The sequence below is a fragment of the Rana temporaria genome, chromosome 9 (assembly GCF_905171775.1).
Source record: "Rana temporaria chromosome 9, aRanTem1.1, whole genome shotgun sequence".
Lineage (NCBI taxonomy): Eukaryota > Metazoa > Chordata > Amphibia > Anura > Ranidae > Rana > Rana temporaria.
In genome coordinates, this window is record NC_053497.1 from 153,719,033 (window position 1) to 153,736,219 (window position 17,187).

The window sequence follows — 17,187 nt, forward strand, 5'->3', positions numbered from 1 at the left end:
CATGTATAACATGTTGGTTTTGCACAGAGCATCCTGGATCATCCTTTTCTTGGGTCCCTCTTTGATGCTCCTGGCCCCTCCCTCCTATCGAGTGCCCCCACAGTCAGCAGCTTTCTATTGGGGCACTGTAGCCAAGCCACAGCTCCTTGTGTCCATTCAGACATGGAGCCCCGACCCGGCCCTGCCCCCTCTCTCCTCTGATTGGCTGACTGACTTTAATTGACAGCCACGGGAGCCAATGGCACCACTGCTGTTTCTCAGCCAATCAGGAGGAGTGTCCCGGATGGCTTGGACATTTGAGATGGGGCTCAGGTAAGTACAGTAAAACCTTGGTTTGTGAGCATAATTTGTTCCAGAAACACGCTTGTAATCCAAAGTACTTGTATAGCAAAGAATTGTTTTTAAAGGGTATAAAAGAGAAGAGAGGCATTTCTGAGGCCTCGTACACACAACCGTTTTCCTCGACAGAATCCATCAAGAAACTTGGTGGCAGAGCTTTTTTGCCGAGGGAAAACGGTTGTGTGTATTGTGACAGGAAGTCAGGTAAATCTGTGGGTGTTGTCACAAACGGGACATACATTTCTGCCTTGCTTAGACAATACACTAATCATTATTAGGCGTCGGCTGCGAGAAATAGCCAGGAAAGGTTGGAGGGCATTGGAAGACTTCAGCTGTTCAGAATGAGGCAATTAAGGCCTCTATAAGTAGTCCAAAGGATTACCACTGAATTGCTGCATCATTCCTAAGGTTTTGTGAGTAGGAGAGCAGCACTGAAAGTCTTCTGAGGAGGTGAGGAGAGGAGTGATTTTTCTGTGTGATAAAAATCAAAAGACTATTGTTGCGTGCTGTACGACCAGCACTGTCTGCCCAGCGCTAGGCTGAGTCAGACTCCATAGGTAGGTTCCTGTGTGAAAGGTAGACGCCCAGAGTGGCTAGGGTTTATTTTATGTTTGATTTTGTTTATGCTGTTTGGATGCTTGCAATTGTTTTCCAGCAAGATGGAAAAATAAACCAAAAACGTTGTTTTTTAACCGTCTTCGACTGCCAGTCTGTATAAATTCAGTGTGTGGTGAACCCATCCAAGGGGTCACACACCCCACTACCGAGCTAACCCCTTGATACTCATTTACATAGGGTGGGGAGCTGGGATCTGGGGGCCCCTGGATTCCGATAAGCCTCCCACCCATAGACCCCGACAACCAATGGCCAGGGTTGTCGGGAAGAGGCCCTTGTCCTCATCAACGCGGGGACAAAGGGCCAGATTCAGGTAGAAGTGCGGCGGCGTAACGTATCGTAGATACGTTACACCGCCGCAAGTTTTCATCGCAAGTGCCTGATTCACAAAGCACTTGCAATGAAAACTACGCCGGCGGCCTCCGGCGTAAGCCCGCGTAATTTAAATGGGCGTGTGCCAATTAAATTAGGCGCGCTCCCGCGCCGGACCTACTGCGCATGCTCCGTTTGGTAACTCCCGCCGTGCTTTGCGCAAAGTGACATCATTTTTTCGAACGCGACGCGCGTAGCGTAATTCCGTATTCCCAGACGGCTTACGCAAACGACGTGAATTTTTACATTTCGACGCGGGAACGACGGCCATACTTTATACAGCAATACGATTGCTGTGTAAAGTTAAGGCACCAAAAACGACGACTAACTTTGCGACGGGAAACTAGACTAGCGGCGACGTAGCAAACGCGAAAATCCATCGTGGATCGCCGTAACTCCTAATTTGCATACCCGACGCTGGTTTACGATGCAAACTCCCCCCAGCGGCGGCCGCGGTACTGCATCCTAAGATCCAACAGTGTAAAACAATTACACCTGTCGGATCTTAGGGATATCTATGCGTAACTGATTCTATGAATCAGTCTCATAGATACTCTGAGGCCCCATACACACGATAGAATCCATCCGCAGATAAATCCCAGCAAATGGGTTTCTGCGGATAGATCCTATGGTGTGTACACGCCAGCGGATCTGTTTCCGCGGAGAAATCTCCTCTGGGATGGATTCCAGCAGATCGGATATTTGCTGACATGCACAACAAATCCATCTGCTGGAATCCATTCCAACGGATGGATCCGCTCGTCTGTACAGACTTACCGGATCCATCCGTCCAAAGGGATTCCCCGCACGCGTCGTAATGATTTGACGCATGCGTGGAATTCCTTATATGACAGCGTCGCGCCGTCGCTGCGTCATAATCGCGGCGACGGCGCGACACGTCATCGCCAGAGGATTTCAGCGCGGATTTCAATGCGATGGTGTGTACACTCCATCGCATAGAAATCTGCGGAAATCTTTGAGAGGATTTATCCGTGGAAACGGTCCGCTGGACCGTATCCGCGGATAAATTCTCTCGTGTGTATGGGGCCTGAGAGATACGATGGAGTATCTGAGATACTCCGTCGTATCTCCTTTGTGAATCTGGCCCAAAGTGCTTTGGGGTGGTGGGGCAGAAGTGCGCCCCCCTGCCCCAAAGCACCCACCCCCCATGTTGAGGGCATGCGGCTTAACTTTACTCAGCCAGCGCCATTGATTTTGAAGTGCTACCTAAGGATTAGCAACAATTGGACATCCATTATTAAAATGTATATTTATTGAATAGATGTAAAAATAAACATCATTACAAATCTATTACAAATGTCTTCTATATGTTCAATCACCATTATTACATACAGGCAGTCCCTGGGTTACAAACATCTGACTTACAAACGACTAATACTTACAAACAAAGGGAGACAACAGGAAGTGAGAGTAAATGTACCCCTAGGAAGGGAAATTCACTCCTGTGAGCATTATTGTGGGAAAAAGGTGTCTCCACTGATGCTTTATCACCAATCCTTGCTTCCACAACAACACAAAATTTTCAAAATCCAATTGTCATAGGGACAGAAAGTGAAGTGAAATCTTCTGAACAGGGGCACAGACACAAGTGTTATGCCCTGTACACACGATCGGTTCGTCTGATGAAAACAGACCGTTTTCATCGGACGAACCGATCGTGTGTGGGCCCCATCGTTTTTTTTCCCCATCGGTGAAAAAAAATAGAACCTGTTTTAAAATTCTCTTATGGTTAAAAAAACGATATAAAAAAACAATCGTCTGTGGAGAAATCCATCGGTCAAAAATCCATGCATGCTTAGAATCAAGTCGACGCAGGAAGCATTGAACTTAATTTTTCTCAGCACGTCGTTGTTTTTTACGTCACCACGTTGGATTTTTAATCAGACAAACCGATCGTGTGTACAGGGCATTACAGGGGTGTTCTTCCTTCCCTCTCTTATTCAAAAAACATAAAACATTTTTTTTGCCTGTAGTAGCACTTAAAAAAATGCACCTGTTCCAACTTACAAACAAATTCAACTTAAGAACAAACCTACAGACCTTATCTTCTTTGTAACCCAGGGGTCGCCTGTACTGGAATAAATATAGAAAGCCCTAATAACTCACCCTTACTATTGAATTGATTTAATCAAAGAATACATGTACAATACCACCTCTAAATATATACCGTTTGCATCGTCCCTGTATTTGTAAGCAACACTGCTTCACATAATAAGGCTCGAACTGTCAAAACCAATGCAGTCTACAATATCTGATTAGTTCGAACCATGCATTTGTTCACTAAGTTCATGTTCTTTTTTTCCCCTTTTAGAAACCCAGGCACTGCCTACCCTGGTATTTGAGAAGAGGACAGATACGAAGTATGCAAAACTGCTGGCACACTTTCCATCTTTGTCAGAAATCACTGTATGTGCTTACATACAATGGGGCAACTCACATAAAGAATTTGCAACAGTCTTTTCGTATGCAGTATTTAACTTCAGTAATGAGTTTCAACTGCGAGGAATGAGTGATGAGGATGGATTTGTCAAATTTGCTATCATAGTTCATGGGCAACATTCAGGATACTCACCAATGTTCCCCAATGATGGAACGTGGCATCATTTGTGTATAACTTGGCAAAAATGGAATGGTACCACGACCCTTTATGCTGATGGGAAATGGAAAGCCTACTCTAAACTGTCTGCATCAGAGGATATCATCAAAGATGGTATTTTTATTATTGGACAAGACCAAGATTCCTACGGCGGCACATTTAAAGAGAAGGAATCCTTTAGTGGTAATATCACAGAATTCAATGTCTGGGCAAAGGTTCTAAGTGCAGAACAAATAGAAAAGGTTTCACTGGGCAGGAATGTGGAAAAAAACATTATATTTGGTTGGAGGACCCACCAGTTGGAAGTTGAATCTTCTGTTAAAAGAATGAAGATAGAAACTGTATGTACAGGTAAGAAAAAGATACTAATGTGTAAGGTAAAGTCTACAGGCTTGGAAAGTTCAGTTTTTAAATGGATAGAAAACTGGCTAAAAGACCGAATTTAGAGAGTAGTGGTAAATGGCAGTGGACAGTGTCAGAATTTATTTTAATATATATATTTTTTACATTTTATTTTTTAAGTAATTGTTTACAATTTTATTTTTGGGGATGATTGGGGGTGGAGGGTAACGGACGTTGTCAGTGCAGCAGTGGATGGTATCAGTACCGTAGTTTTTTATTTTTCGTATTGATTTTTTTACAATTTAATTTGTTTGCAAAAAAAATCGCAATGCTTTTTGGGGGGAAGGGGTTGGGGTAGTGAACAGTGTTGGTAGGGCAGGGTGGAGTGGTGTCAGTACTTTTTTATTGTATGTATATTTTTTTTACAATTTATTTTTTTATAATTTTTTTACAATTTAATTATTTAAGATTTATTGCAGATTAGAAAAGGGAAGGGAATCATTTTTGCTTGGGGGTGGCTAAATAGGTGCTTGGAAAGTTGCCTGCATATAGTCAATATTTCAGATTTGCTGCTCACATTTTGTAATGCTCACATTAGTTGCTCATGTATTATAATAATTGCCTGTTTGTTGCCTATTTATTGCATACAATTGCCCATGTATATCACATTTGCCAGGATTGTCATTTTTGTTTTTTTTTGCTGACATATTGTCAAGTCACCATTTTTAAATATCAGAAATATTTTAACACATAATTCCTTCCAGGCCTGGCACGATAAGGGGATGCCACTATAATCCCCATGCTCCACTGTGCTTGGATTTCGTTTTTACGATTTGCTTTATTTTTTATGGCTCAATTAAAAATACACATTCAGAGAAAGAAAAACTTCACTGTCTCTAATAATTTTTTGACAAGTTTTAGTATTTCTTTAATTTTATCATTATCATCATTATAATGAATTTTGGCAGGAGTTTAAAAAAAAACAAAAATAGAATGCACTGGATGTCAAATATGTTAGGTATGATACTGTCTTCCAGACTGATGAATAACCTGTTTTATTTGCAGATATTGGTCCTAATAGGCTAAAAATGTAGGTACCTAACAATCTGGGATGATGACTGAAAATTGCAGTTAATTAGGTAGATTCAGTAAGAGTTAGGCCGGCTAATCAGTAGAAAAGCCGACCTAACTCAGAATCTACGCCGACTTAAGTTTAAGTGTATTCTCAAACAGAGATACGCTTAAACATATCTAAGATACGATGTCCTATCTTAGGTTGCAATATTGAGGCTGGCCGCTAGGTGGCGCTTCCATTGCGGTCGGCGTAGAATATGTAAATTAGTAGATACGCCGATTCACGAACGTACGCCCGGCCGCCGCAATACATTTACGCCTTTTCCATAAGGCATTATTAGGCCTAAAGTTATTCCATCTATTAGATGGAATAGTAATGTTAAAGTAGGGCCGCCGTTCCCGCTTCGAGATTCAAAATTTTTACGTCGTTTGCGTAAGTCGTCCGCGAATAGCGATTTACGTAGTTTACGTCCACGTCGAAATAAATAGGCCCGTGCGGCGTACTTAGCCACAATGCACACTGGAAAATGTAGGTGCCCGGCGCATGCGCAGTTAAAAAAAACGTCAAAAACGTAAGGTCAAGCCCCATTAATATAAAACACGCCCCCTTACACACATTTGAATTAGGCGCCCTTACGCCCGCCCGCTTTAGGCTACGCCGCCGTAACTTAGCAGGCAAGTACATTGTGAATCATGTACTTGCCTAGCTAACTTACGGCGGCATAGCCTAAACACGCTAAGCTACGCTGCCGCAAGTTTAGGCAAATGTACGTGAATCTCCCTTTTTGTCTTTTAACCCCTTCCTGACCAGCCACCATCATTATACTGTGGCAAGTTGACTTGTTCCCGAAAATTGCCATAGATGCATGCCGGCACGGATACTCGCTTTTGTGGGTGCGCCCCATTGGCCAGTGGGGGAGCCAACCAGCAGTGACAGAATGGGGATCTGCCTGTGTAATCTCCATTCCAACAGGGGAGATCACACAGATCCTTTCTTTGTGCTATGCAGGAAGATGGATCTGTGTGTTTCCCCAGTGACACAGTCCTCCATACATTTGGAACACACAGTGAGGGAACACATTTAACCTCTTGATAGCCCCTGATTCATTCCATTCCCTGCCGGTGTCATTAGTAAAATAACTGTGCATATTTTTAGCACTGATTACTGTAATAATGTCACTGGTTCCCCAAAAAAGTGTCAAAAATGTCAGTTAGGTGTCCAATCTGTCCACCGCAATGTCGCAGTCCCACTAAAAGTCACTGATCACAGCCATTACTAGGTAAAAAATAAATAAATAATGAAAATGCCATAAATCTATCCCCTATTTTGTAGATGCGATAACTTTTGCGCAAACCAATCAATGTACGCTAATTGCGATTTTTTTTAACCAAAATTATGTAGCAGAATACATATCGGCATAAACTCATGAATAAATTTTCAAAAAAACAAAACATTCAATCTAATGCAATACTTAAAAAATAAAAAATACATTTTTTTTATTCATTGGGTTCGAGTAGCAGCTGGTCACAATGGGGGGGGGGGGGGGGGGGGGGGAATATTTATTAAAACTAGAGCACTCAGAATCTGGTGCAACTGTGCATGGTGGCCAATTAGCCAATTGGGGGGGAGGGTCAGTAAAAAAAAATTCAGGGGGAAATGGAAATTGAGAGGTAGAGCTATGGTAACTTATAATGTCATAGCTTGTCATTTGTTGCTGTGATGTTTGTGGATTATGTTCACGCAATCTGTGTGCATATTGGAATGTTACAATAGTTAATTTTTGAACATGCGCTTGTATTCTGAAGTACTACGTTTATTGCATTGTTTGTTCCTCTCCGCTCTACTCCGAAAAGTGTGTTTTCCGCATTTTGGCGATAAAGAAAAAGAAACCGATAATGGCGCAGAAAACGCACTAGATTTTTCTGCGATTTACTGTGATTTTGCTGTGATTTTACCACAATTTTGTCACAATTTGACCACGATTTTACTGTACTTATGGTTTGTTTTTCATAGTGTGACTCAAAAACCGCATCAAAAACATTACACAGGTGTGCTATTGATGCGTTCTTGCTGCATTTTCAATTAATTTTCAAAAAAAAATTTAACACCACAATGGAGGCGCAAGGGACCATGCTGTACATAGAATTTATAAGGGATGTATTTTTCTAAAGCTTTTCCTGTGCTAAAGGTGCCAAAAATGGCTGAAAATAAATTCATATTTATTTAAATTCATTATATTAATTAATTCTAATATAATATAACATTTTAAAATATATCTATTTTTAAAAACTGTTATTTTTGGCCAATTGCATCCTGAATTTTCTGTTTCAATTTATAAACAAAATAATGTCGGGGCAGAGGATGGGAATTCAGCAGGGCAGTGCACAGGGAGTGAGCAGGACAGAGCATAGGGTCAGTAGTTTGTAGAGCAGTGTACAGAGACTATAGGTTTGTAGGGTAGTGTACACGGGTCAGCAGAACAGGGGACAGACATCAGTAGGGCAATGTACAGAGAGAGTGAACAGTGGAAGCTCAGCAGTGGAGTGCACAGAAAAAGGTAGGGCAGAGGAATGGGATCAGCTGAGCCAAGGACAGGGGTCAGCTGAGCCAAGGACAGGGGTCAGCTGAGCATAGGACAGGGGTCACTGCTGGCAGGGCATTCAGCAGAGCTATTTTTCCCATCCCTGCACTGCACACAGCCTGGGCACAGATAGCAGGGCTCTTCCTCTCCACGCAGCACATAGCTGTTATCAGATTCCTTTATACATAACCTCAATCTGCACAGTGTGTAGCTAGCTACTGCAGGTATGCTGCCATTCTGACCAGGGAGTTTTACAGGTCAGAACTGCAACATGGTTGCCAGTTACACACTGGAGTTGATTTACTAAAAAATCTGGTGCAGTTCTGCATTGAAACCAATCAGCTTCCAGGTTTTTTGCCAGAGCTTAATTGAACAAGTTGATGTCAGAAGCTGATTGGCTACTATGCACAGCTACACCAGATTTTGCACTCTCCAGTTTTAATAAAATCGACCCCACTGTGCAGATCGAGGTTGTGTGTAAAATAATCTGATCTCAGCTATATGCTGTGTGGGGGAGGAGTTCTACTCCCTGAGCCCAGGCCAGGGCCGTCTTAATAGCATCTTGGGCCCCTGGGCAAAGTAATGCTCTGGGGCCCCTACAATGATGACAGAGCAGGTAAACAGACATCAAGTAGGTTAGGAGGCAGACTGCCTCCCCTGTGTATCTATCACTCTCAGTGCCATCATGGGGCCCCCAATGTCGGGGCAGGGTGGGCTCTAGGACCAGCTGCTTTGGGCAAAGTGCAGGGGCCCCCATGCAGCTGGGGCCCCTGGGCAGTGCCCAGGTGTGCCCTCTCATTAAGACAGCCCTGGCCCAGGCTGTGTTCAATGCAGCCATGGGAGAGGGAGCTCTACGGCGGAGCTGCACACTGTTTTACCTGCAAATATGCATGTAGGACACAATCCAAGGAAAGCTAGACAATATTTTATGCACATGAAATATTTTTGCGCATGAATTTTCTGCCAGGAATCTGTTCATACATTAGTATTGTGTGCAAGTAACCCTTGGCCATATCCACATGGCCAAAATACAGCTGCACTTTTACTGAATATTTGGCAAGGAAAAAAGTTCCTGCATATATGATCCATAAATAGATACATTTTTACTGCGTAAAAAAAAAATCTCAATGGTATATGTGAATACTGTACGCATGCCTGCAGATGCAGATTTTTGGATCTAAACGTAGTGAATGTTTACATACCTGTATGAGTGTCTCTATTTAAAACAATGCAGCTGCATTCAGATACATTGTAAAACAATGCAGCTGCAGATACCTAAAAAAAAATGGTTGTAACTATTATTATTATTATTATACAGGATTTATATAGCTCCAACAGTTTACGCAGCACTTTACAATATAAAAGGGAGACAATACAGTTATAATACAAGAAGCTCAGAAGAGCTTAATGTTGCCATATGTTTTTTGGGTAATCTAAATTAAATAGAGATATGTGAGATATGTGGCTGTGTCTGTGTATGAATATAGATATATATATATATTGTAATTATGAATATATTTCTCTTAGTAGTGGCTGAAGACATTTCAGTCAGAGTACATAGTATATTGTTCATTTAGCATTCTAATTCATGGCATTTAGCACATAGCAAAGTTCTTTGTTTGTTACCAGACATTTTGGAGTCAGTGAATTAAACCACCTTATGTGATGGACCCCATGCTGGGATGTTCAATCAAGATAGCCCCACCCTGTTTAAGCCTGGGGAAGTTCACTTTAATCTGCTGCCGGATATAGTCACCAGGATTTGCATGAAAGGGGGCTGACTTATGTAGTCAGGCCTCCAATCATGATCCTAGCTAGGCCAACCAATGGGGCGTCAGCATAGAGAGATATACTCGACTGCAGAGGGGAAGGGAATTTTCACTTTTATGGAAGCATCACTTTATGAAAGGATGACTTGATGGAGAGATGGCCTAAAGGCATGGGTCTTAAAAGGGTAACTATGGTATAGGCATGTGATAATTGCATGTAGCAACTGCACACACTTGTAATCTAATGTTTTAGAGGAATATACTCTAGATTCCTTCATGTAAATCTATGTATTTTAACCTACGGTCTTGTTTGAGACTATAGATAGGTTCTGTGTGTTAGATAGACTAATATCTTTTTCTCTAATAAATGTGTGATATGTTAAAGCTTTCACTCAATAGAACTCTCTTATTTTAACCATATATCATATATGTGAGATATTAAATCTTAAATATACAATTACTTAGTAACATTAAGTTCTAATAGGATGGGGCAGGTGGTACAAAAGTTTGTAACTGTGGAGAATGAGCTGATGGAAGTGGTAAAAGATTAGCTGGAGACGTGATAGGCTTCCCTGAAGAGATGAGCTTTCAGGGATCACCTGAAGGTAGCAAGAGTAGGGGATAGCCGGATGGGTTGAGGTAGCGAGTTCCAGAGGATGGTAGAGGCACTGGAGAAATCCTGGAGACGAGCATGGGAGGAGGAGACGAGAGAGCTTGACAGTAGGAGGTCTTGAGAAGAGCGGAGAGGGCAGTTTGGGATATGTTTGGAGACAAGATTGGTGAGGTAGCTCGGGCAGAGTTTTGGATAGCTTTGTAAGTTATGGTTAGTATTTTGAATCTAATTGGCTGGGTGATCGGGAGCCAGTGTAGGGATTGGAGGAGAGGGTTGGCAGACACTAAGCGGTTGGTAAGGTGGATAAGTCTGGTAGCAGCATTTATGATAGATTGAAGAGGGGATAGCCTATGGAGAGTAGAGTTGAGTGGACACCTGGATGTTCGGGTTCGACGGTTCGGCCATACTTCGTAAAAAAGTCCGGGTTCGGGACCCAAACTTGACCCCAAACCCCATTGAAGTCAATTGGGACCCGAACTTTTCAGTACTAAAATGTCTCTAAAACACGAATGGAAAGGGCTAGAGGGCTGCAAATGGCAGCAAGATGTTAGTAAGAGTGTGGCAAGTACTCTGCAAATAAATGTGGATAGGGAAATAACTTAAAATAACATAAAAAAATAATAATCTTGACCTAGGAGGACGAGGTCCATATGGAGTAGGAGGTTGAGGTGGCGGTGGATGTGGCAGTGTAGGTGGAAGCAGGGGTGGAGGAGGACGAGGTAGCCAACACAGCAGGTTTTTGTTTTTAATTGATTTATTTTTTAAATTAGGGTAAACCCCAAAAGAGTGAGAAAGATCTAGGGTTGCCACCACATCCCTTTAAACCCGAACACATAGTAATTACACAGGTTCTGGGGCTAATTTAATGTCGATAAGGCACCAAGTGAGTTCAATTAGCACCTTAATCAGCCAGAGAACCTGTGTAATTAATATGTTTTCGGTTTTAAAGGGATGAGGTAGCAACCCTAGAAAGATCAGAAATAAAAGAATGGCTGGGTAAGGCCGGCCCGGTGTCTATTCTGCACAAGGTACGGACAAGTCCTGTGGGATCCATGCCTGGTTCATTTTAATGGTACTCCCTTCACTTGACGCTGAAGAAGTCCTGCCCACGGGACATAATGCGTACGTAAGGGGAGGAGCTACGCAGGACGTCACCCCGATCGTCGCCGCTGTGGTTTCTGATACACTGTTACAGCATACACTCGACTCATGAGTGTTTTTAAATGTGAGTGCCCATTTTTTATTGCTTTATGCAGCATTAAAACCTGGTATATACGGAGAGCACTAGATTCTTTTGTGTTTTTTCCTATGTATGGTTGTTTGCTGGTACCATCCATGGTATGATGTTTCCTTTGGAGATCTGATGTAAATGAGATTACTGCTGATATGCTTTGTGACCTGTACGGGTCGAAGCATTAAGGTGAGAGTCCATCTTGCATGCGGTGGTGGATTCCCTATCGGTGTTTCTTTTCACCTTCACTTCTGCTGGATTCATCTTTTCGTTGATACACTTATATAAGGACTTTATTTGGACACGTGGACTTCTTTTACCACTGGCTTACATTTATATTCTTTCACTGTGCAATTTTTTTACTGTGTAATTATTTATTCATATATTTATTAGTTTTAAATTTGCGCTGCAATTCTTCACTTGATTTATGGTTCATTTTAATGAACATGAGCTTGTCCACATTGGCTGTGGACAGGCGGCTGCGCTTGTCTGTGATAACGCCCTCTGCCGTGCTAAATACATGTTTAGATAATACACTGGCTGCAGGGCAGGCCAGCACCTCCAAGGCGTAAAGGGCAAGCTCAGGCCATGTGCCCAATTTGGAGACCCATAAGTTTAAGGGGGCAGACCCGTCATTCAGTACGTGTAGGCGTGTGCACAGATACTGCTCCACCATGTTGGTGAAATACTGCCTCCTGCTAAAACGTTCCATATCAGCTGGTGGTGCTGTTTGTTGTGGCGTGCTGACAAAGCTTTTCCACATTTCGGCAATGCTAACCCTGCCTTCTGAGGTGCTGGCGGTCCCCCGGCTACATTGGCAACCTCTTCCTCCTCCTCTGCCTTCGCCTTGTGCTTCCACTGTGCCCCCGCTGCCAGGTTAGACATGTGCAATTCGTTTTGTTTCTAATTAGTTTTTTTTACGAAAATTCGGCAAAAAATCATAAAAATTTCCGAAAATTCGAATTTACGAATTTTCGTATTTCCAAAAATTCGAATTTACGAATTTTCGTATTTTCGAAAACTCGTATTTACGAATTTACGAATTTTCGTATTTCCGTTTTTTCCCGAATTTTTCAATTTTCGAAATTTCGAATTTTTCCATTTTCGAATTTTTCAATTTTCGAATTTCGAATTTTTCAGATTTGTAATTTTTCAAATTTCGAATTTTTCAAGTTTCGAATTTTTCAAATCTCGAATTTTTCAAATTTTTCAGTTTTCGAATTTTTCAATTTTCCAATTTCGAATTTTTCAGATTTCGTATTTTTCAAATTTCGAATTTTTTTAAATTTTGAAAAAATCCATGTTCGAAAATTGAAAAATGTTTCAAATTTCGAATTTTCGTATTTACGAATTTTTGTATTTACGAATTTCGAAGATTCGAAATGGAAAAATTCGAAATTTCGAAAATTGAAAAATTCGAAAATCGAAATTTCGAAAATTGAAAAATTCGAAAATCGAAATTTTAGAATTTTTCAAATTTGGAATTTTTCAAATTTGGAATTTTTCAATTTTCGAATTTTTCACTTTTCCAATTTGGAATTTTTCAGATTTCGAATTTTTCAAATTTGGAATTTTTCAATTTTAGAATTTTTCAATTTTCGTATTTCCGAATTTCGAAAATTGAAAAATTCGAAATTCGAAAAATGAAAAAATCGAAAATTGAAAAAAATGTTTTAAATTTCGAATTTTTCAATTTCTGAATTTTCGTATTTACAAATTTCGAAAATTCGAAATTGAAAAAAATTCGAATTTCGAATTTTTCAATAGTCGAAATTTGGAAATTTGGTATTTCCGAATTTTCGTATTTGCGAATATTTTCATATTTCCGGATTTTTGTATTTCGAAATTTCGAAAATTGAAAAATAAAAAACTAGAAATTTCGAAAATTGAAAAATTCCAAAATTGAAAAATTCGAAATACGAAAATTCGAAATTTGAAAAATTCGAAATTTGAAAATTGAAAAAATCGAAGTTCGAAATTTGAAAATTGAAAAAATCGAAGTTCGAAATTCGAAAATTGAAAAATTCGAAAGTTGAAAAAAATGTTTCAAATTTCGAATTTCGACAATTGAAAAATTCGAAATTCGAAATTTCGAAAATTGAAAAATTCAAAATTCGGGGGCGGAGCCGGCAGCCAGAGCTGATGGATGTGTGTTAGGTGAGCTCTGACACACCGGGTGGTAATTAGCGGCTCACAGCGCACAGAGACACCCCAAAAGCACCTGCGGAACCCAGCAGAAGTGGGGGAACACAGAGGCAATGATGCACAAAAGAAAGGAGAGAGAGGGACTCCGCAAACTCACAGATTTCTTCCCTCCAGCTGGGACCCGAGAAATCCAAGATGGCTCCGGCGCCGGGAGCCGCGCTCCGGATCCTACACACGCGGCTGCAGCGAATCCATTGCCATCCTTGGGTGAGTTATATCCCCTTGGTCATCCAACACCAGCATCCCCCTTTAGCAGCCCTGCCAAGCAAAAACGGTAGATCGGGGAGGCCTCAGGGACCCGGGATAGCGCTGACAATGAGGGGGAGGAAATGGAGGAATCCTCATCTTATGCCCAGCAGCTAGATGCATTCCCCACATCAGGCCAACCTATTGTTGATACCACTATGAAGGAGATGCTGCAAACCCTGAGGGGGGCCCTGCAATGTGACATGGCATCATTCATGCAGACTACTAAAGGGGAAATAGCTGCGGTCGGCAAAAGAGTGCAGTATGTGGAGCAGAAGATGGAGGAGTTTACACTGGCACACAATGACCTTGTGGATGCCCACTTTGATGTGGAAGAGGAAATTAAACATATGCGCCTCAAAATGGCAGATTTAGAGGACAGGGCAAGGAGAAACAACATTAAATTCAGAGGGGTCCCTGAGACTGTTAAACCTGCAGAGCTTACACCTTATCTGCAAAAACTGATGATGGCAGCCATTCCAGCCCTGACCCCAGCCGACATCATTATAGACAGGGCCCATAGACTGCCCAAGCCATCCTTCCTGCCTGACCAAATCCCTAGAGATGTAATAGCAAGGATCCATTTTTACCACATTAAGGATCAACTTATGCGCTACGCCAGACAACACCCTGCATTACCTGACCCTTTCGCTGGCATCGCACTCTATGCTGACCTGTCACAAGCTACGCTGGCTGCGACACATAACCTAGTCCCCATCACTAAGATACTGGGAAATCACAAAATTCTCTACAAGTGGGGCTTCCCGGCTAACCTACTAGTGGATATGAATAACGAGTCGCACGTGATTGCATCGCTGGACAAAGGTCTCAGCCTCCTCAAAAAATGGCGTCTGATCCCTTTTGAAGGTATCCCGGCAGAACCTGACCCTTCTCTCCAAAATCGCAATCCCCAAAGGCAGAACAGGAGGAGTAAGTGAATTTTGTATGCAGAACTGATGTGATACCTAATGCTCTCCTCTGAGAACTGCTACCTTTGCTTTTCAAGGCCTGTTCCAGTTTTCCCTTTCTATATATCAGCCTTGCCTGATATTGGTGTCTTTGATGATTATATTATGACCTGAATGGCACCCGATGCCCGGCTGTTCTACTTTCCTTTTTTTCCCCTGTATTTGGTTACGAGATGTTTGCCGTAACTTGTTTGCCGCATGCCAAGTGGCCTGACCGTTCCGAAACGTTTTTTTGTTCAGAAGTTGCAAAGACATTTGTTTTTTTTCTTTTTTTCCATTTCTACAATCTACAAATACCTAGACTGATCCTGTCAGTACTCACTAGATGGCGTTGTTGCTCAACTTACCAGAAGAATGACACTTAAGCTACTGTCCCACAACGTGAGGGGATTAAATAGCCCTTACAAGCGCAGGACTCTGTGGAAATCAGCCATAGAAGCCAAATGTGACATTTTATGCGTACAAGAAACTCATTTCTCTAGCATAAACCCCCCGAAGTGTACGCATGCCAAGTTTCCACATATTTTCACTGCTATGAATAGTTAAAAAAAAAGAATGGGGTCTTGATTGCGTGTAAGGACACACTAACCTTTTCCTTGTTGCAGGTCTATGCTGATCCTTGTGGCCGCTACCTCATACTAGTAGCAGAAATAGATCATGTCACCTATACACTGGTAAATGTGTATGCGCCCAATGTTAGACCCTTACGGTTTATCAGAAAGGTTATCAAAAAAGCAAAACAAATGCAAAAAGGTGGTTTGATAATATGTGGTGATTTCAATACAATACTGAACGAAGAGCTGGATGTCTCTTCGGTGGCCCTCAGGCGAAGGCCCTCTTTGGGATCACTGTGTCATGATGAAAGACTATTTGATCCATGGCGGTGCCTGAGGACTACCGAGAGGGACTACACCTTCTATTCAAATGTACACGATAGCTACTCAAGAATTGATTTTTTCCTGACTGATATGCATACGCTACAAAAGGTCCGAACTGCTGACATCCATAGCATCACGTGGTCAGACCACGCGCCTGTGACTATAGAGGTTGTGGATGCCAGCAAAATCTCTCATAGGCCGTTGTGGCGAAATAATACTTTTCTCCTGTCACGTCCCGATATTAGGGACGAGATGGGTGAAAAACTGAAATAATTCTTCCTTATTAATGAAAATGGTGAATGTTCCCCTATGACTACATGGTGTGCACACAAGGCTTTCGCTAGGGGCGCCCTCATACAGGTTGCCTCTAGGGAAAAGAAAAAGAAACAACACGTATGGTACAGCTGCAGGAGTCCATAAATGAGCTAGAAGCGCAACACAAAAACCCACAAACCAGGTCCAATGACATTCTTCAGTGCCTAAATGCTTGCCGTGAGGAACTACGGCAGGTACTTAGGGCAAACTATGACACCTTTTTAAGAGACTGAAAGTTTCCTACTACTCCCAGAATAACAAGGCGGGGAAGCTGCTAGCTTCCCAGCTTAAAAAGAGACAGGCCCGCTCCAACCTTACGCACATTAAACACCATCTCCATAATGTAACATACCATAACCCCAGAGATATCGCTAATGCTTTTAAGGACTACTACGAAGTATAATTTGAAAAAAGACCCAACTACATATCAGCCAACGGATAGAGAGATTGAAGACTTTCTACGGGGGGTGCATCTACCCTCTATAGACGGTCCTTCACTGCAAAGACTTAATTCACCCATAACAATGCAGGAAGTAGTGGATGTTATTGAATCCCTACCCATGCATAAATCCCCAGGGGCAGACGGCTTTTCTGCCGAATACTACAAGGCATTCTCCGCCCTATTCGCCCCCCGGTTAGTAGAAATTTACAATATAGCAGCCACCTCAGGAACCTTCCCCACGGAAATGCTCCAGGCAGTTATTGTCACCCTGCCCAAGCCAGGAAAAGATCCTTCGACCCCCCAAAATTTCAGACCCATATCCCTTCTAAACTCTGACTTAAAAATATATGCCAAGGTCCTGGCCAATAGGCTAATGGATATCACACCCTCCCTTATTGGTTTAGACCAAGTTGGCTTTGTGAGAGGAAGACAAGCACCAGATGGGACCAGGAGGATGCTTGATCTCCTGCGATTAGCGGAGATCTCGCAGACCCCCAGCGCATTCATGGCCCTCGATGCAGAAAAGGCCTTCGATAGGGTCCATTGGGGATACCTGTCAAGGACCTTAACTAAATTTGG

The 17,187-nt window shown here is 42.2% G+C and overlaps 1 protein-coding gene across 1 annotated transcript in view; it reads left to right on the forward strand.

The window, feature by feature from the left end:
- Positions 1–17,187, forward strand: part of ADGRD2 (adhesion G protein-coupled receptor D2) — a 999,543-nt gene that overhangs the window by 89,274 nt on the left and 893,082 nt on the right. Inside the window, exon 5 of the mRNA XM_040324866.1 lies at positions 3,659–4,294. Coding sequence (XP_040180800.1) covers positions 3,659–4,294 — 636 coding nt within the window. The remainder of the gene's footprint in view (positions 1–3,658; positions 4,295–17,187) is intronic.